Raw genomic sequence first — 16,403 nt, 5'->3', positions numbered from 1 at the left:
CGCCGTACAATAAAGACAAGAACTAGGTCGACCGAGATGCGCCGAAACTAATTGTTTACGCAATTTTATGCGAGTCGTGTGTTCTTTTGTTATTACATATGTTTATATTTGCTAACCGGATTTAGATCGTATTTTAAATATAAACTAAATATTAAATTCCTTTATAGAAACAAAGGGTTTTTTGATTTAGAAATAGTATAGTGGATTTACAAGTACATATTTATATGAACGTGTGTAAGAAATGTCGGTCGCTGAAGAAATTGGGCGGACCATGCTGCAATGCAGGAAGTATTGCCAACTGATGATTTCTTACACCAGAGGCTTAGCTTACTTACAAAATCTGTATGATAGTGTAAGAACTAATTAGTTTAACAAAATTAGATATGAAGAGTAGATACCATATTACTTCAAAATGTTTTTAGGTTCTTGTTGTGTGAAGGGTAGGCATAGGGAACCTGGGAACCAAATGTTAATGGAGATGGAATGTTTTACAATCCATTCCAATAAAGAAACGCTCGTTCTCCACTTGTCACCGAATTTTGGAGGCATTGCGTGTTGAGTGGCGGTGAATTTATTTTACTCGAGAGGGTATCGAACCCACAACCTGTCGCGTTTTTGCAGTTGCCCATTTGTGCCCTTTCGCTACTACTGCCCTCAATGTTTTTTAACATTATTTTTTAGATTTTCTATTTACAATATTAATTCATTGCCGCAGTAAATTAAATGCCAGGAAAGGAAATATTAAGTCATGTCATTCTTATTATAGGAACGTGACTGGTAGAAGGAAAAGTTAACTTTTGTAATCTATATATATAAAAGGACTTGTCCTCACTGACTGAGGTAAGACGCACGCACAGCCGTAACCGCTGATGGTAGAAACGTGAAATTTGGACAGATGTTTACTTTCGTAATCTGGACATCCACTAAGAAGGGATTTTGAAAAACTTTAACCCTAAAGGGGTGAAATAGGGGTTCAAAGTTTGTATGGAAAAAAATTTAAATCGACACCGATTGTTATAAAATTTTAAATTTAGATTTTTAAAAGTATTTAATTGAACACGTGTTTCATGGTTTTCTAGAATTCACCCCCTAAGGGTGTTAAAGAAAGTTTGTATGGAAAAATCTTTAAATCGCTACCGATATTTTTAAAATTTGAAATTTAGACTCTTGAAAATATTTCATTGAACACATGTTTCGTGGTTTATTTTAATTCATCCCCTAGGGGTGCAAATAAGCATGCGAAGCTGCGCGCGTCCGCTAGTATACATATAAAAGGTATACCTAAACTTTTATCATAAGATAGACTATTTGTAAATCGTTAACAACGATAGTTTCCTATTCTTTACTTTAAAGAAGAAAAACAAAATGTAAGAAATATGTTATTTGTTTAATATTATACAGTTTAAAAAAATCGTTAGGTCGAACACGCTAGCTAATCTTAGGAACTATTGGTTCGAATTGAATAAACATTTCAGGGAAAATCGGGGAAGGCTATAACTATACGATTAATAGGAGTGTAATCAATAATAATCAAAATGTTTCAAAAACGAGAAAATAAAGTTAAAATTTAAATAGTTTAGATATACGTTTGTATAAATATTATACACTACAATCCAGCTTATTAAATAAATAATCGTGTAGCCGGGGAAACCGAGGAAGGTTCGTTAGGTCAGTAGTACAACACCAACGACGTCTTTTATGTGGAACTAATGATTTTTCACTAGTGAATGTACTATTAAGTTAGTATACTCGTATAGAAATTATATTACGTTAAGCAAAGATTAAAAGAATGATTAAAAGAACCTCAGAGTATGTAAAAAGAGCTGAAAATTGTATAGAGTAGGAAAATATGATTTCAAAGGAAGCCGGAAACCGGAAACGTGGTAAGGGTTAGACCGGAGACGACGCCCGTTTCCGGCGGAAGTATGGCGCCAGGAAGGTGGGTAGATAAATATATCTACGCCATATTGCTGCTTGCGAATCAATAAATCTGATCTGCTTTGCATGTTTGTTGTGTAGGTACAGCTTCCGTCTCCTGTTTACTGAAATTTATATATATTAAACAAAACTTTTAGAGGAAATGTACTCCCTAGTGCTATTTATTTACGAATAAGTCTCCTAAAATATTTATGCGCGATAAATCTTTTAAATTTTCTATTAAGTATAGGAGTTTGTAAAAAAAAATATAATAATTGGTACATATTGTTTGGGAAAATATTTTGTGTATAAGACAAAAATATTGTCTGTATGATCTTTGGCGATTTTAAAGTTTAAATCTATTTGTCTTGACAAAAAGATTGTTTCAAGACATGTACACATTTCTTAATAGTTTTAATTCTTAAATATATTAAATATTTAAATCTGGTTTAGAATCTTAAGTTGAATTTATAATATATTTTTGGATATAATATAAACTTTGAGGGATAACCGAACCCACAATGAATGCGAGTACAGACGCAGACAGTTTCCTAATGCGTCACGATGACTTCAAAATAAATTAATTCTCGTAAACAATTTATTTAAACACTATTGAGCGAAATAAACAAAAAATGCTAGTTTTACGTAGACTACGTGGTCTGAACAGGATTTGGAAAGGCGGAATAGGAAACATGAACGTTGCAAATATATTTTATAAAATAGATACATACATAAAAAGTTTGTTTGTCAAATTACAGTTTAAAATAAAAAAAATAAAAATTAAATCAGCTTCACGCTGTATCCCGCACACAGCAGAGGAGGCAGAGGGAACCTAGTGTTAAAACACTGCGTCCCCCACTTTCTGCTGAATTCTGGAGGCATTGCGTGTTGAGTGGCAGAACTCAACGCCGCGCTTTGCCTCCACACCAGTCACCAGAGCGAAGAAATGGAAATATAAACGTAAATAAATATTTCACTTACTCGAGTGGGGATCAGTTTACTATAAATTATTTGAAATTTACAATGTACGTAGCAACTAAAGATGTAGGCTTTAGAGCGTACAGCCCGTACGATACAAGGAAGGAAACATGTTCATATTTGGTCATGTCCAGCGCAACCGGTTCTACAAGTGTTATTCCGAAACGAGATGGCTCTGGACTTTCCGGACATGTTATTTTTACCATTCGTCGTCTCGCTTATGTTCATTATTTGGAGGACGATGCCAGCTTTTTATTGACGGACGTCTGTGAAGGTCACACCGAATAGTCGTCTAGGCGTGTTTAATAAGTAGATACGCTTTCGACATTATGAAGATTATAAGTAAAATACAAAAAACTTGCAATAAGCAGTATTAAACAAAATTATTTTTTAAATTATATACATATATATACCTTTAATACGTTCTGTAAACATAATATTTATTAGGACAAAATATTGTAAATTAAAAGTGAAATATCAGTCTTAACAAGTAATAACTTCTATGTTTTCTTTGTTTTCAAACAGAGAAATTATTAAAATTTAATAATCAATTTTGAGCTGGCTGTCACCTTTAAAAAAAGTAATAGTGATGTAAACATATAGGTAACATTCTTTGGTTTTATTTGTTTTATGTAGATGAGATTATTTCAGAATATATATGCGATCATTGTGACCGCTTTAGAGGTCAATGTCAGATGAATAACACCAAGTCTTATTGCTTACTTTGTGAAAATCTATCTAATATATAATATTTTATTTATATTGACTTAACGACTTAGGTAGAAAGGACAGCGATGGTTGTGGGTTCGATTCCAACTCAATAAATGAGTATTTATTGATATTTTTATTTCTTTGCTCTGGCACCAAGGCAAAAGCTCGGCCTTAGTTCCGCCACTCAACACAAAGTGCCTCGAAAATTCGGCGGGAAGTGCCAACTTTTCTGGGTGCGGAGTACCTACAGCGTGAAGCTAATTTAATTATTATTATTATTTTACTTAGGTAGTTCAGTAATGGTTAAATAATCAAGCTTTTAGTGAAGGAACCGCAAAATTCCTCTACAAAATAACATAAATACAGTATAGTACAGTATGGTTAGACCATGAACGAGAATGAAAAGTGATTCATTCCAATTTCCAGTCAATTAACTTCTTATATCTTATTTTTTGTTGGTATTTAGGTTTACAATTGATTTAGTAGCCTTTATACTTTACAACCTACCTTTCAAACTTCCTCCTTTCAAATTGACTTTCTTTAAACATAACAAACATATACCAAACATATACATAAATTGTTTCAAAATATGAAAGTACGATAAAAACTAAAATTATAGTTAAATTTAGTCATAGTCTAATGTTTTAAATAGACATGATAGGATGGGTGAGTTTTTCGTAATTAAAATATTAATGAACTTAAGCATAGGGAATGACGATTCCTATTCTTGAAAGCTCGCCATGCAACGACAAGAAAAAGAATATCATACATTTAATATTTCAGATTTTAGAGTTATCCAATTTACCACAAGCTATTATAATATATTTTTTGCTACTCTATATTCCTTACTCCGTAGCAGGGTGGGAAGAGAGAACCTGGGAAATTAGTGTTGAGACACTTTGTTTCCCTCTTTCCAGCGAATTCTGAAGGTATTGCGTGTTGATTGTTGGAAGTCAAAGAAGCTTTTTGCCTCGTTATCAGACCGAGGACAATGAAAATATTAAATATCTACTTCGTTTTCTCGAGTGGGAATCGAACCCACAACCTGTCGCGCTTACAGTCGCACAATTTATTCGCACGCGGTAAATAATAAAATGAGTTGAACATAATAAGCTATTAAATTTTCAACGCTTGTTTCTTCAAGACGTCTCAGACAATCTAATATTAAAATGTAAACATATCAAGTTTTATACACAGCAAGTGCTGGTAAAGCTTGGACCCTGGTTTCTCGTCATGCGCGCGCGGCGTGACTCGTCGATCCAATTGGTTGAGATTGCGCGTTTCCGTCGACCGACTTCCGGCCGATAACAGCAAGACCGAGTTGGACTCGCACCGGTCAACGGACTCTCAGTCTACTTAAAACGCTATTGGCAAACCTAGCTCTTGGATAAATCTCTTTAAAATGTCTTAATTAAATAATAATGTTACATATTTAACACTGTGAATATTTATTATACATGTATGGAATAGATAAGAACGAAGCTTTTTAGTGCTAATATTAATGGGAGTGGTAATTAATAAACATAAATAAGTAAAAAGTATTTATTTGTTAAATAAGCAACAAATAGTAGTATATAAGTGTTATTTATCAAATATTATTATTATCATAAGAATATCATATTGGAAAATCCCTAACAATCAAATGATGTTAAGGAAACAATTATTTGAAGTCATGATATTTATAGTCATAATTGTAGTTATATAAATTCACAGTTTTTACTTTAATGCCTCGAAAATTGAGCTCGAAGCGGAGAACAGAGAGTCTTAAAATTACCTTTCTAACTACTGCCTAAACAGAATACCATGCGTGAATTTATAATAAAAATTAGCTTCTATGATAATGTTGTTGTTTATAATAATCTATGTGAAGATTAGTTTAAAATAATAATAATTTTTACAATAATGTTTTCATATCGAATTGTCACTCAAACATGTGTATAACTTGCACTTGTACTGGAAACTTGGACTCAATTACCATTATTATATATAGATCCTATACTTAACATAAATTTGTTCTTAAGATCACTTTCAAAATTAAGCCCTATAATCACCACCAATATTATAATCATTTTATTATCGATTAAAAATAAGTAAAGCTGAAATGATTGAAATTATACTTATTCATAAAAGAGGATTAGTTTTATTTGATAGCGTCCTTATCTTGCAAGATAGATCCGGGCTATGATTCATTGTTTGGTATTTTGTTGGACTTGCGACCAATAAAATTGAAAAGATAGGTATTTGTAATAAATTATATTCGCGTTGACATTTAAGGAAACATGGAGATAATGAACAAATGCATACATATCTTAGATATGATAGAATGATTCTAACAAAAATGTAAAAATATCAAATATATTTTATAATCGCTTTGTCATTTAATTGACATTGACAAGAAATTCGCTAAAAATCGTATACCTATAGAAAAAATAACAATTCCCAATCTTAAAGCTTTACCAATTCTCACAGATAAAATAATAATAGAAGATAATAAATAATATAGTAGATATACAAAATAACATTAAAAAGCTATGTGCAGGAATTAAACATTCATACCAATATAGACGATATTTAAATACCAAATTGCGTTCAGAATATAGGTAGGTATTGCGCGCAAACAGGAAAATGAATAATTTCACATATAGGTGTTATATCTGGTGAGCCGTGCTAACGATAAATTGATAGTTAAATAATGATTCTTTTATCACGCAACGAATACATAATATGTCGGAGTATTTATGAAATGGAGATAACGTTAATATTCTTTTACTAAACTTTGTACAAACAGTAAAGCCGTATCTAAACTAAATGTCATAAAGTCTTGTGTGCGCATAGACAATTCGCATTGTAATATTCTTTAAAAATTGTATTATTTTATTGTTTGAATTTCGTGTTATCATCATTGATATCAATGTAGGGGGGAGAGTGAAGCACCCAGCGCAACGGTTGTAGTTAATACTTCTTTCGCTATATGTACTGTACCAACAATTTTCTATATTAGCTATAGAGGTGGTGTAAGATTCGATAGCTTTATAGAATCATAGTAACTTCAAACTTTTTTCAAGTAGGCTCACCTACTTGAAAAAACTTTTTTTTGTATCTATTATAGATTAAATATTCTTTATCTATAGAGATTTCTCATGTGTAACCGTATAGACATTTTCTTTCTTGAAAGTCAACTAGTATAGCCCGTTTAAACTGTACAATTTTTTAATTCTGTTTTTCTTTGCTTCAATACGTTTTGTAACTACATTAATTATTGTCATTATATGTTATTATAGTAATTTTAAAATAAACTATTTCTAAACGAGATAGCAAGCACTGTTTCCAGAGTAAAGTGACAAATTTTGCTTGGTCTTATACTTATAAGAATCGGAAGAAGAAAATTATGTTTTCTGTGTTGAGAAAAATAATTTGATTCGGAAACAATCTTGTTTAACCTGATATCTACTAATAGTTCACAGAATGTAGTTATAATAATAATAAGAAAAGTAATAACAAGTGGTCACCCTACGTAAAGGAAATAGCTGAGAGTGTAGAGGCGCGATCGCAAGCGGAGCGGAAGTGGCGGCCGTTCCCACGGACACTCATCCGTTACTTCACCTCGTCTCCTGCCTGGTACCTACTTCTTGTTTACTTTCTTACAAGAATCGCCGATTTACAATTCGTTCATGTCGGGAATGTGCAACTATAGTAAAAAGAATGCTATTCAATTTAATTTATCTAACTAATACGTTTCTAAGACTTGTATAAGTATTTATTATTCTTTTAACAATGGTTGATTTGTAGATAATACATTGGTTGCTTGAGGTATCTGTTTTAAATTTGTAATAACTAAATATTAAGATTTAAGTATTTTATACTTAAACCATAAAATATTTAAACTTACTATTTAAATTCCTATTGTATATAAAATAACAAATTAACATAATATGAGAGTGCGTGTCCAACGATTACGAATAGTACAACAATGGACCTTAGAAATTAGCGTGTGAACAACATCATAGTTGTCCTCGAATATTAAACGTAAACTCATTTGCGTCTTTGCCAGTTCAAATATGACTAGCCGTCGTTTGGACCAATGTCGTCCAAAAACCTCATACTGCCCGCAATCGGTTCAGCTGATCTCATTGTTTAGTCTACATTTCAACGGCGACTAAATAGTTCTTTATAATTAAATGTTTGTGTGTATTTTATGAAATAACGGATTGGTGGGAGGTATGCTTTTAATCTAAAAAATCTAATCTACCAATTAGGCGCCAGTTAGATTTAGAACTAGTAGAAGTTGGTAGGTGATAAGCACATTTACACTCATGAAATAATTTTTTTTTATCAATATTATTTATCTAGAGTACATGAAATTCAAATTCAAATTCAAAATATTCTTTATTCAAATAGGCAATTATTATAAGCACTTTTAAATCGTCGAATGAACATATGAACAAAAAATTACCACCGGTTCGGAAGGCAGTTCTGCTGAGAAGAGCCGGCAAGAAACTCAACAGTTGCTCTTTTCAAAATTAATGGTACAATATAATTATTATATATGTATATCACTCTTCTTCTTCTTATTGTTATCTTATCATAAAGAGGTTGGCGGGAAGCGGATGGGTCCGAAAAGCTAAGGATCGAGTGTGGTGGCGAGAATTGGGGGAGGCCTATGTCCAACAGTGGACAAAAGATGGCTGTTGATGATGATGATGATGATATCACTAATGTACATTACATAAATACGCGAAACGGAAGGGTTCATTGCTTTTAATAGAAAGGGTAAGTTTATTGGATATCTTTAACTTAAATGTATATTGTGTTGAAACGTATGTTTCCCTATCAATTATTTGTATAGAAAGCTCAGTAAAATGACAGTATTGAGTCAAAATGTATGTAACAATAATATGTTATTTTATGTAGGTATAATACATAGCTTAAGCAATCGGTCAACGTGCTGCTTGGAGCGTGACGGCGACTCCCGCAGGAGCGGAAGTCTTGCGCGCTTCCGGACGCACGACCCGGAGATCCGCCGCCGCTATCGTTGCTGATACCCACCCAAGTAAGGTAAGTTTAATATAGGTATCACACTATATAAGAAGCATATTTATAAGAGAATATTGAAATAATGTCTCTATTAAATGTCTATTTTTATCTATGACTAGTGGACCCGGACGCGGCTACGCCTGCTTCAACTATAAGAATATTTATTAAATATATTCATGAAATTATTTTCAGTTTTCAATAGAATTAGTAAGAAAATATAAGCTTAAATCATCAAAAAGAATAATAAGTAGATACACATTATTAGAAAAAAATATCTGAGTTATTGAAATGAACCAACAAAAGGATTAAAAGTAACTAAAGGATAGGCTTTCTTAATATTAGAAAAAGTACCTAAAGTTTTCCGTGCGTGAGTACATAGATATCGACTCTATGAAATAACTAAACATTTCTCTCTATTAAGTAGGATAATTTTAGCGGGCAATATCAAATAAAATAAGAAGTGAACCACAGTGTAGATTAAATTAATTACAAACAGCAAATAATTACATAAACATTTACAATAGTTCGAAAATGTATGAAAATTTATAAAACCATCAAAGTCATCTGCCCGTTCGCGTCGGTCATACTCATACTATACCACTCGTAGGCTAGGTCATTTGGAATCAGTGACATCTCCTTAATTATTTATTAGAATGTTAGACAGTAAACTATAATTTCAATCTAGATAAAATGCTAAAAGTGACTATTATATTTATTTTCATAAGGATGAATATCAAAACGTCGCGGTAACGGTTGCTTAGCGACGCGACGGTTGTTATTAACATGGCAGAATAAATTGCATGTCAAATTAGAATGTACTTTAAAATATATTAGTTTATATGTGTAATGTAATGTTATATAGCCTATAGCACTTCGGAAGAATGCAGCTTTCATATAAAACAAAAACAATGAAAATCGGACCAGTAGATCCAGAGATCTTAGCGTTCAAACAAACAAACAAACAAACAAACAAACAAACAAACAAACAAACTCTTCCGCTTTATTATATTAGTATAGATTGCAGACAAGTTATAATTTTTTTTATCTATAGCTTGTTATTGTCATAGATAAATATGAAAAATGCATTCAATAAATAAGTTCTGTATAAAAAATTTTGACATTTTTTTTATGTAAAAGAAAGAAAACATTTAAAGAAAATTATATAATTTTCTAGCTATGTTAAAAATGTAGAGCAAGAGTTTATTTATCTGTTACGTATTAGTATTGTGTCAATTTCGTGGTTTTCCTTTCATGCTTCCCCGAGCTTAAATTTTAGTTACTAATATATTTTTCCACATTAAAAATAATGCGTTCAGAGTTGGTTTTAACTGATAAAGAATCGGTATACGCTTTACCGGCCATCATATCAAATAACGCACGTGAACAAATAGGCGCTGAATATGTAAGCAAAATTGCTATTATTAGTATTTTTATTATAATCAGATTTTTTCTAAGCCTTTTGCGATAATTAATTTAAGTGATCATAAGTAAAATGTAAGCTCTCAAAAATGTTGTGTATTTCTTTAGGTTAAAAAAAATTAAGCATTTTCACGCAGTTTCTGCTCTACACACATACTTTTCATTGCTCTTATCTTTTAGCACGTAGTTCTTTCATTAAATGATAATGTAAAATTTACATTAAATATTTAAAAACTTTAAGTTTTATATTCCTTTTTCACGCAATTCTTAAAAAACCACACTTATTTTGTGACTACGTAGAAATGCTAGGAACTTTATATACCTATTTATTATTTAAATATCAATTTTCCTTGGATTAGAATATTTCTATAGAGCCTTCGATTTTTTTTACTTTCATGTTCATGATGTTTCCAGATTGCTTTAGAAAATATTCTTTCTAATGGTGACAATCAGAAGCCTTTAATATCTGATGTGTTAAATCGCATCTCCACTCAAGTTAAACCTATTTTTCCTTTAGAATTAGTATGTAATCCTAGAATTCTCCGTTTTGATATAGATGAAGTCACCTTAATTCACAAATTAAGGTATTTATTGCAATACTTGGTTTTGTTAGCTTTTTTTTTAAAAAAAAGACAACACAGATATATGAATATATCATGGTAATTCATACTAGAAACCGGTATGAAAATAAAAAAAACAAACGATTAAGGCAATAGCACGACAAAAATTTTGACCTTTAGTCAATAGGTTCTAACAATGTTCTTGTTTTTTCCTTTTATTACTATATTTTCCTATATTGATATTTTGAAACAAATAAACATTTCAGAGTGTGGAATGAATCATCGCGGTCCATTTATATCCAATACTGTGGATTGTGGAATGAAAGGGGTCGTCTCGGAGCAAGTTGGTGTTGCTATCCGCGCACCAGACTTTTACTTGCACCTGGTCTCAGCGCTGATTTTTATATAAAGGCTACTCCTAAAGATTTTGCTCCAGTACAGTCTGCCTGTATGAGTATACAATTAGCAGCTGCTCATTTAAGAGATCACGTCGTGGCGTACTATGCTATACCAATACAAGTTAATTTCTTTAAATACGTTATGGTCGGGGAAGATGAATAATATAATTTCTAAATCGATATGTAATAAATTGGTTTTGTATCAATTTTTAATTTTTATACTTCTTTATATTTACTTGTCAAAACATAATTTTTGAATTACAGATACAGATTGCAGAAATTACATAGTTTAATAGGTACTATACGTAACTAACAATCCACTAACAAATTTTAGCATTGGCTATTTGATATTTATTGAATTATTTTAAAATTTTAAACTAAATAAAATTAGAGATATTAAAACTATAGGTAATAATGTAAAGTTGCCTTTCAAAATTTGACCCCTGTTGTTGTGCTTGCTCTAGACTTTGCCAAAATTTAATAAAATGATTAACCGGTTCATTTCTGTGTTGTAATATTCTTATTTTATAAAATTGATGTCTTTGTCTAAGTTTATGTTTCGTTTTAAATATTCTTAAAAGTTACGTCATCCTTAAGAATATTTTCACATAACTATACACATAGAGTAGCATCGACGCTGGGAATAGCAATCAGGATGGATCACAATTCCCTTTCGCTTTGTGTGCGCATGTGTATAATATTAGGCTTAATAATCTTGTCGGTGAGTCAGTGGCCTGTCTTTGTCCACGATTGCGAGGAAACCTACTAGAATGTAGGGCGAAATATCTTTATTTTTACATGTATGAAATATCATGTGTTTTACTTAATACTTATATTTATTTATTATTGAATAAATAATAAATATATCTACATACAGTATAATAATTAAAATAAACTCAAATTAAAACTGTTTATATCAAGTCATACATTGTGTATTAAACTTACTCTATTAGTTGAGCTGAACTTTTGCATAAAGCTAATAACAATGTACAAACAAAACTTTAAGTCTAACTAAGAAATCTCCCAAATTATAAGCATATAAATTAAGAATGCATATAAATTATATACATGATTGCTTTTAAAATGATTACAATAAAAAAACATTATTATGTATCGTAAAAATCTCAATATTTTTACTCCTAAATGATAACTGGTTGACCACTTAGGTCATCATACATTTTTTCACCAAGTATGCGTTACAAAAAAATATTTACCAATTTTTTTGATAAAAATTCAATTTGAGATATTTTTACCAAAAAATTACATTACTCTTTCAACTTATTGCATATCTATTGCCATATTATTCTTAGCTATGGAATACAGAAAGTCAAATATGATAAAATAGTCGAAAGAAACATATAGTTAATTATCTTTCTGTAAGTCTTTTTCATGATTATTTTTTATTCATTAAGGGTACTCTGTACATAATCAGTACATTAGAGTATTTTTCATACATATAAAAATATCACTCTATCAAAAGTTATATTGACAGGGTTATGTGTACTTCCTATTCATATTCTCATTAAATATATGGCTAAGAGTAAGTAAGAGTAAGTTTGTATATGGAAATGAGTTGATGGTTCTTTTATAAAAAAATCTGAATAGTACGTGCCGCAATGGCGCGAGAAATAGATTTTACGATTGCATGCGGCGCGATATTTACGCTTGTTTACACTTCAGACGATTTTATAGGCACAACGACACCATCGTGTACCATATTAGTATGTAGATGTAATATTAAAGGATTTCAATTTTGATATAGGTATTGTACATCGATTTTAAAATATATATAGAGGCTGTCGTGGCGCGACGCAACGCGACGGTTCTTGGTTCGCCGGTAGCCACTCGAGGAAGTGAAATATTTATTTACATTTATATTTCCATTTTTTTCTCTCTGATCTCGAGGCAAAGCGCGGCGTTGAGTTCTGCCACTCAACACGCAATGCCTCCAGAATTCGGCAGAAAGATGGGGAACGGAGTGTTTTAACACTAAGTTTCCTCTGCCTACCCTGCTGTGTGCAGGAGACAGCGTGAAGCAGATAAAAAATATATACTTATAATTATATTAGATATTTACACTCATAAGTGTGCCTGTGACTATTCATGTGTATTTATCTTCTTTTTTTTTTTTCATTTGTCTATTTATATTATACAGAACTAAACTTTTTGGTTTTAATTAAGAACAGTTGCATTCCACAGCTGCCCAGGTCCTGTTCGACCTGTATACCTGATTTTGTTTAAACCCGTAAGCTATCGAGTAACAACTTCTAAGCATCTAAACATTATTTATAAAATGTTGACACAAGTTGTATTTTTTACTTTCAAAAGAAACAGGAATTTTTACATACATACATTTTTTTTCTTAGCTTCACTTTGTCACCGGCATATATCAGGGTAGTCAGAGGGAATCGTGGAGCCTAGTGTTAAGATACTCGACTCCTATCCTTTCTCCGCTTTTCGCTGAATTCTGGGGGCGTGTTTAGTGGCGGAACTCAACACCGCGCTTAGTCCCATTATCAGAGCGAGAAAATTAACACATTAAATATTTAATTTCCCGAGTGGGAATCGAACCCACAACCAAAGCGCTTGCAGTTGCACTCTTACCCCTGCGCCACTACGGCCTTATACATACTAAAAATATTTTCTTTTCCAACTTGATAATGGATTATGATAAATTAAAATATTTTATACGTAGATAGTTTGAAATTACTAATAGAATATATTTTATGCTGACATTCGGTACTTACGTGGGTAAAACCAGGTGGTGCGAGTAGTTCTGTATAGAAATAGATTAATTATTAAGTGTTTAACGATTATTGAAATAGAATAAAATAAAGCTCATTTAAGATATATTTCAGCCATAACTACTATTATTATGTGATATAAATAACATTTTTTGTGTATGGAGAAATATATGCTGAATATAGAGAGAGAGTAGAGCTCCAAAATCAATGGCAATAGTAAATCAAAAGCTAGAGGCAATTATTCTTATACGGCTTCCGGTTGGAGATTGACGCAGATTGGTATCGATTCTAGGTATTGGCTGCGATAATCAAGAGATAAGTTTTTCATTACATTCATATTATACGTAGTCTAATAAAAAAAGAATAATTTTAGGGTTCCGTAACTCAAAAGGAAATAACGGAACCATTAAGGGTTAAATTATTGTACATTTTTCGCGAAAATCCGAGTCCCTTGAAGCACAGAAGAAATCAAGCTTCTAAATCAATCCAAACAATAGATAGATACAAGCATCATTTTTTCTGTATTTTGAAATTCTCTGTGTAAATGAAAACTATGGGGTACTTCCGGTGGACATACAATTATGAAATTTGGCAAGAAGTGAGAATTTGCAGTACAAGAAAAGAAAACATCCCTGAAATTGGTACGGAGCTCTCGGTAGGCGAATACTACTTGGCCTTGGTCGTTTTTTTAAATTATAGTATAGTTCATAGGTTATGGGAACTAGATATATTTTTGTGTGTACCTATTTAATATACCTATCTACTTTAGGCATAATTTTTTTTTAACAAATTTAGTTTTAGGTAGGTACCTACTGTCAAAAACTAATGCTTCATTCGAAATACAAATTATCGCCTTGGCTTGGTTTGTCCCACGGCTAAAATAAAATATCATATTTCCTGTCAGACGAACGAGCTTCAGCATTCGAGTGCCTTTTTTCTACGTTTTTTTCAGGCCCCACGTTTTTTAACAAACTACGTCGCACATGTTTGCTCAACACGACGACAACAACGACGTCTTTTAATTGTATTTTTTGTAATCTTATGTTAAACTTTTTAAATTACTTATTCACTTGCAAAATTAAAGAATAAAAATTTTCTTATCATAAATAGGTATTATTTAAAAATATGTATGGACCAATATGTATGAACATTTAAAAGTCTCAAAAGTACTGTGTTGACGTTTACCCCCAAACCACCAAGGAATGGGGAAAAAGGTAAAAAAATATAAATTAAAATAATTTCAAATTATATCAGAATAACATTTATCTAATTGCATCATATAATTTTTTTATAGCTTCCAGACATAGCACAGTTGCTGTCAGAGGTGTTGCGAATGTTGCGCTGCTTCTCACGCGCGGCGTGCGCCTGCGCCGGTTCCGCGCGTCTTGCATAACGGTCCCGCACGTAATACGCCGTAACAGCGAGCATTATGCATGTAGGGCTCGTGTCGGCAACTTTATCAACCCACTATAACATGCTAATACGTTCAACCATAAGCTTAATAAAATATTATTTATTATAAATTACCATATTGAAGTTCTTCTGTTTCTTCCCTTCACAAAGTAAAATAATTGGTATATCATCATTAGAAGAGAGTATGTTTAATGTAAATTTCAATAGTGATATGTCATGATAAGCATGTCACTTTAGTTATCTCTCTATCGAGACACTTAGCGCATGCTGCTACCTTTATTCTGCTACCACAAAAGCTTGTTCTTATATCAGGTTACATTTGAAGATGACAAGCGCACGAGACACTGTAAATCTGATAAATACTTGAATATCGCCTCTGACAACAAAAGATCGGGTTGCAGGACTGCAATTGAATCTGCTCCCAATCCTCGGAAGCTTTAGGCGCCAGCTGCCGATGCAGTATCGAATACCGCACAGATAATAAAGGATTCCTTAATAAGAAAAACGTTGGGCGAATCTGAAGCACATTCAAAATGTTTTTACGCTAAATCAACTTTGAACACGGAGGATCTGTTGTAACTTACGCCGACCTCGTCTTAAGTAATAGCATTGAGTTTCGCCTTAGCGTTTCATATAGTGACTAGTATTATATTATTATCGTTGGTGTTACGTGGGTATACCATTTTCGGTTCATTACGTAGGAAGTTGGGAACGTAACAGTATATTTCTAATAGATTACTATTTTACATACAAATATTTATATGAGAGTCCAATAGAAAATTGATAAACTTTTAAGAACAAAAGCTTTGAAATCGAAAGTCTAAAGTTTCAATAGACAATTAAACAATTTAGATGAAAATAACTTCGAATTAATAAATATCTACTTTAGTTATAAATGAATTCTTTTTTTTAGTTTCCTAAACTTACTCATTTATCTCATAGACCAACTCCCCTTTGCTCTGTGATTTACTGCAGTGTACAATGAAAAATATAAAAAAAACAGTATTTAAAATTTCTAACTATTATTGCTTTTGTTTCAGTCTCCTTGCCATGGCGCTTGACAGACGAACAAATTAAGAGAAAACCTTTTCATAGATATAGACAAATGCTACTTTCAATCATAATTTATGTATTCATAAACAATTATTCTCCATAATTAATATGCTAGAGATATTTATGGTAAAAGGATCAAAGCCCGTGGAGACGGATATCCTGATGAGGATCAAGAG

General features: G+C 31.8%; 1 protein-coding gene across 1 annotated transcript; it reads left to right on the top strand.

Annotated features, from left to right (window-relative positions):
* Nucleotides 1-9,946: 9,946 nt before the first annotated feature.
* LOC146529953 (uncharacterized) lies at nt 9,947-11,223 on the top strand. The gene is made up of 3 exons (XM_085200698.1): nt 9,947-10,042; nt 10,474-10,643; nt 10,886-11,223. The coding sequence occupies exons 1-3, from the start codon at nt 9,947-9,949 to the stop codon at nt 11,178-11,180; spliced, it is 561 nt and encodes a 186-aa protein (XP_085056824.1). The 3' UTR covers nt 11,181-11,223.
* The last annotated feature ends 5,180 nt before the right edge of the window (nt 11,224-16,403 follow it).

Source organism: Heliconius melpomene, chromosome 17, assembly GCF_056956725.1.
Source record: "Heliconius melpomene rosina isolate 202511_hmr_F chromosome 17, ASM5695672v1, whole genome shotgun sequence".
Lineage (NCBI taxonomy): Eukaryota > Metazoa > Arthropoda > Insecta > Lepidoptera > Nymphalidae > Heliconius > Heliconius melpomene.
This window is presented reverse-complemented; position numbering and strand designations above follow the sequence as displayed.

Coding starts and splice junctions, on each gene's coding strand:
- LOC146529953 (XM_085200698.1), top strand. CDS start 9,947: ATGCGTTCAGAGTTGGTTTTAACTGATAAAGAATCGGTATACGCTTTA. Junction 10,043..10,473: donor AACAAATAGGCGCTGAATAT/GTAAGCAAAATT, acceptor TGATGTTTCCAG/ATTGCTTTAGAAAATATTCT. Junction 10,644..10,885: donor ACCTTAATTCACAAATTAAG/GTATTTATTGCA, acceptor TAAACATTTCAG/AGTGTGGAATGAATCATCGC.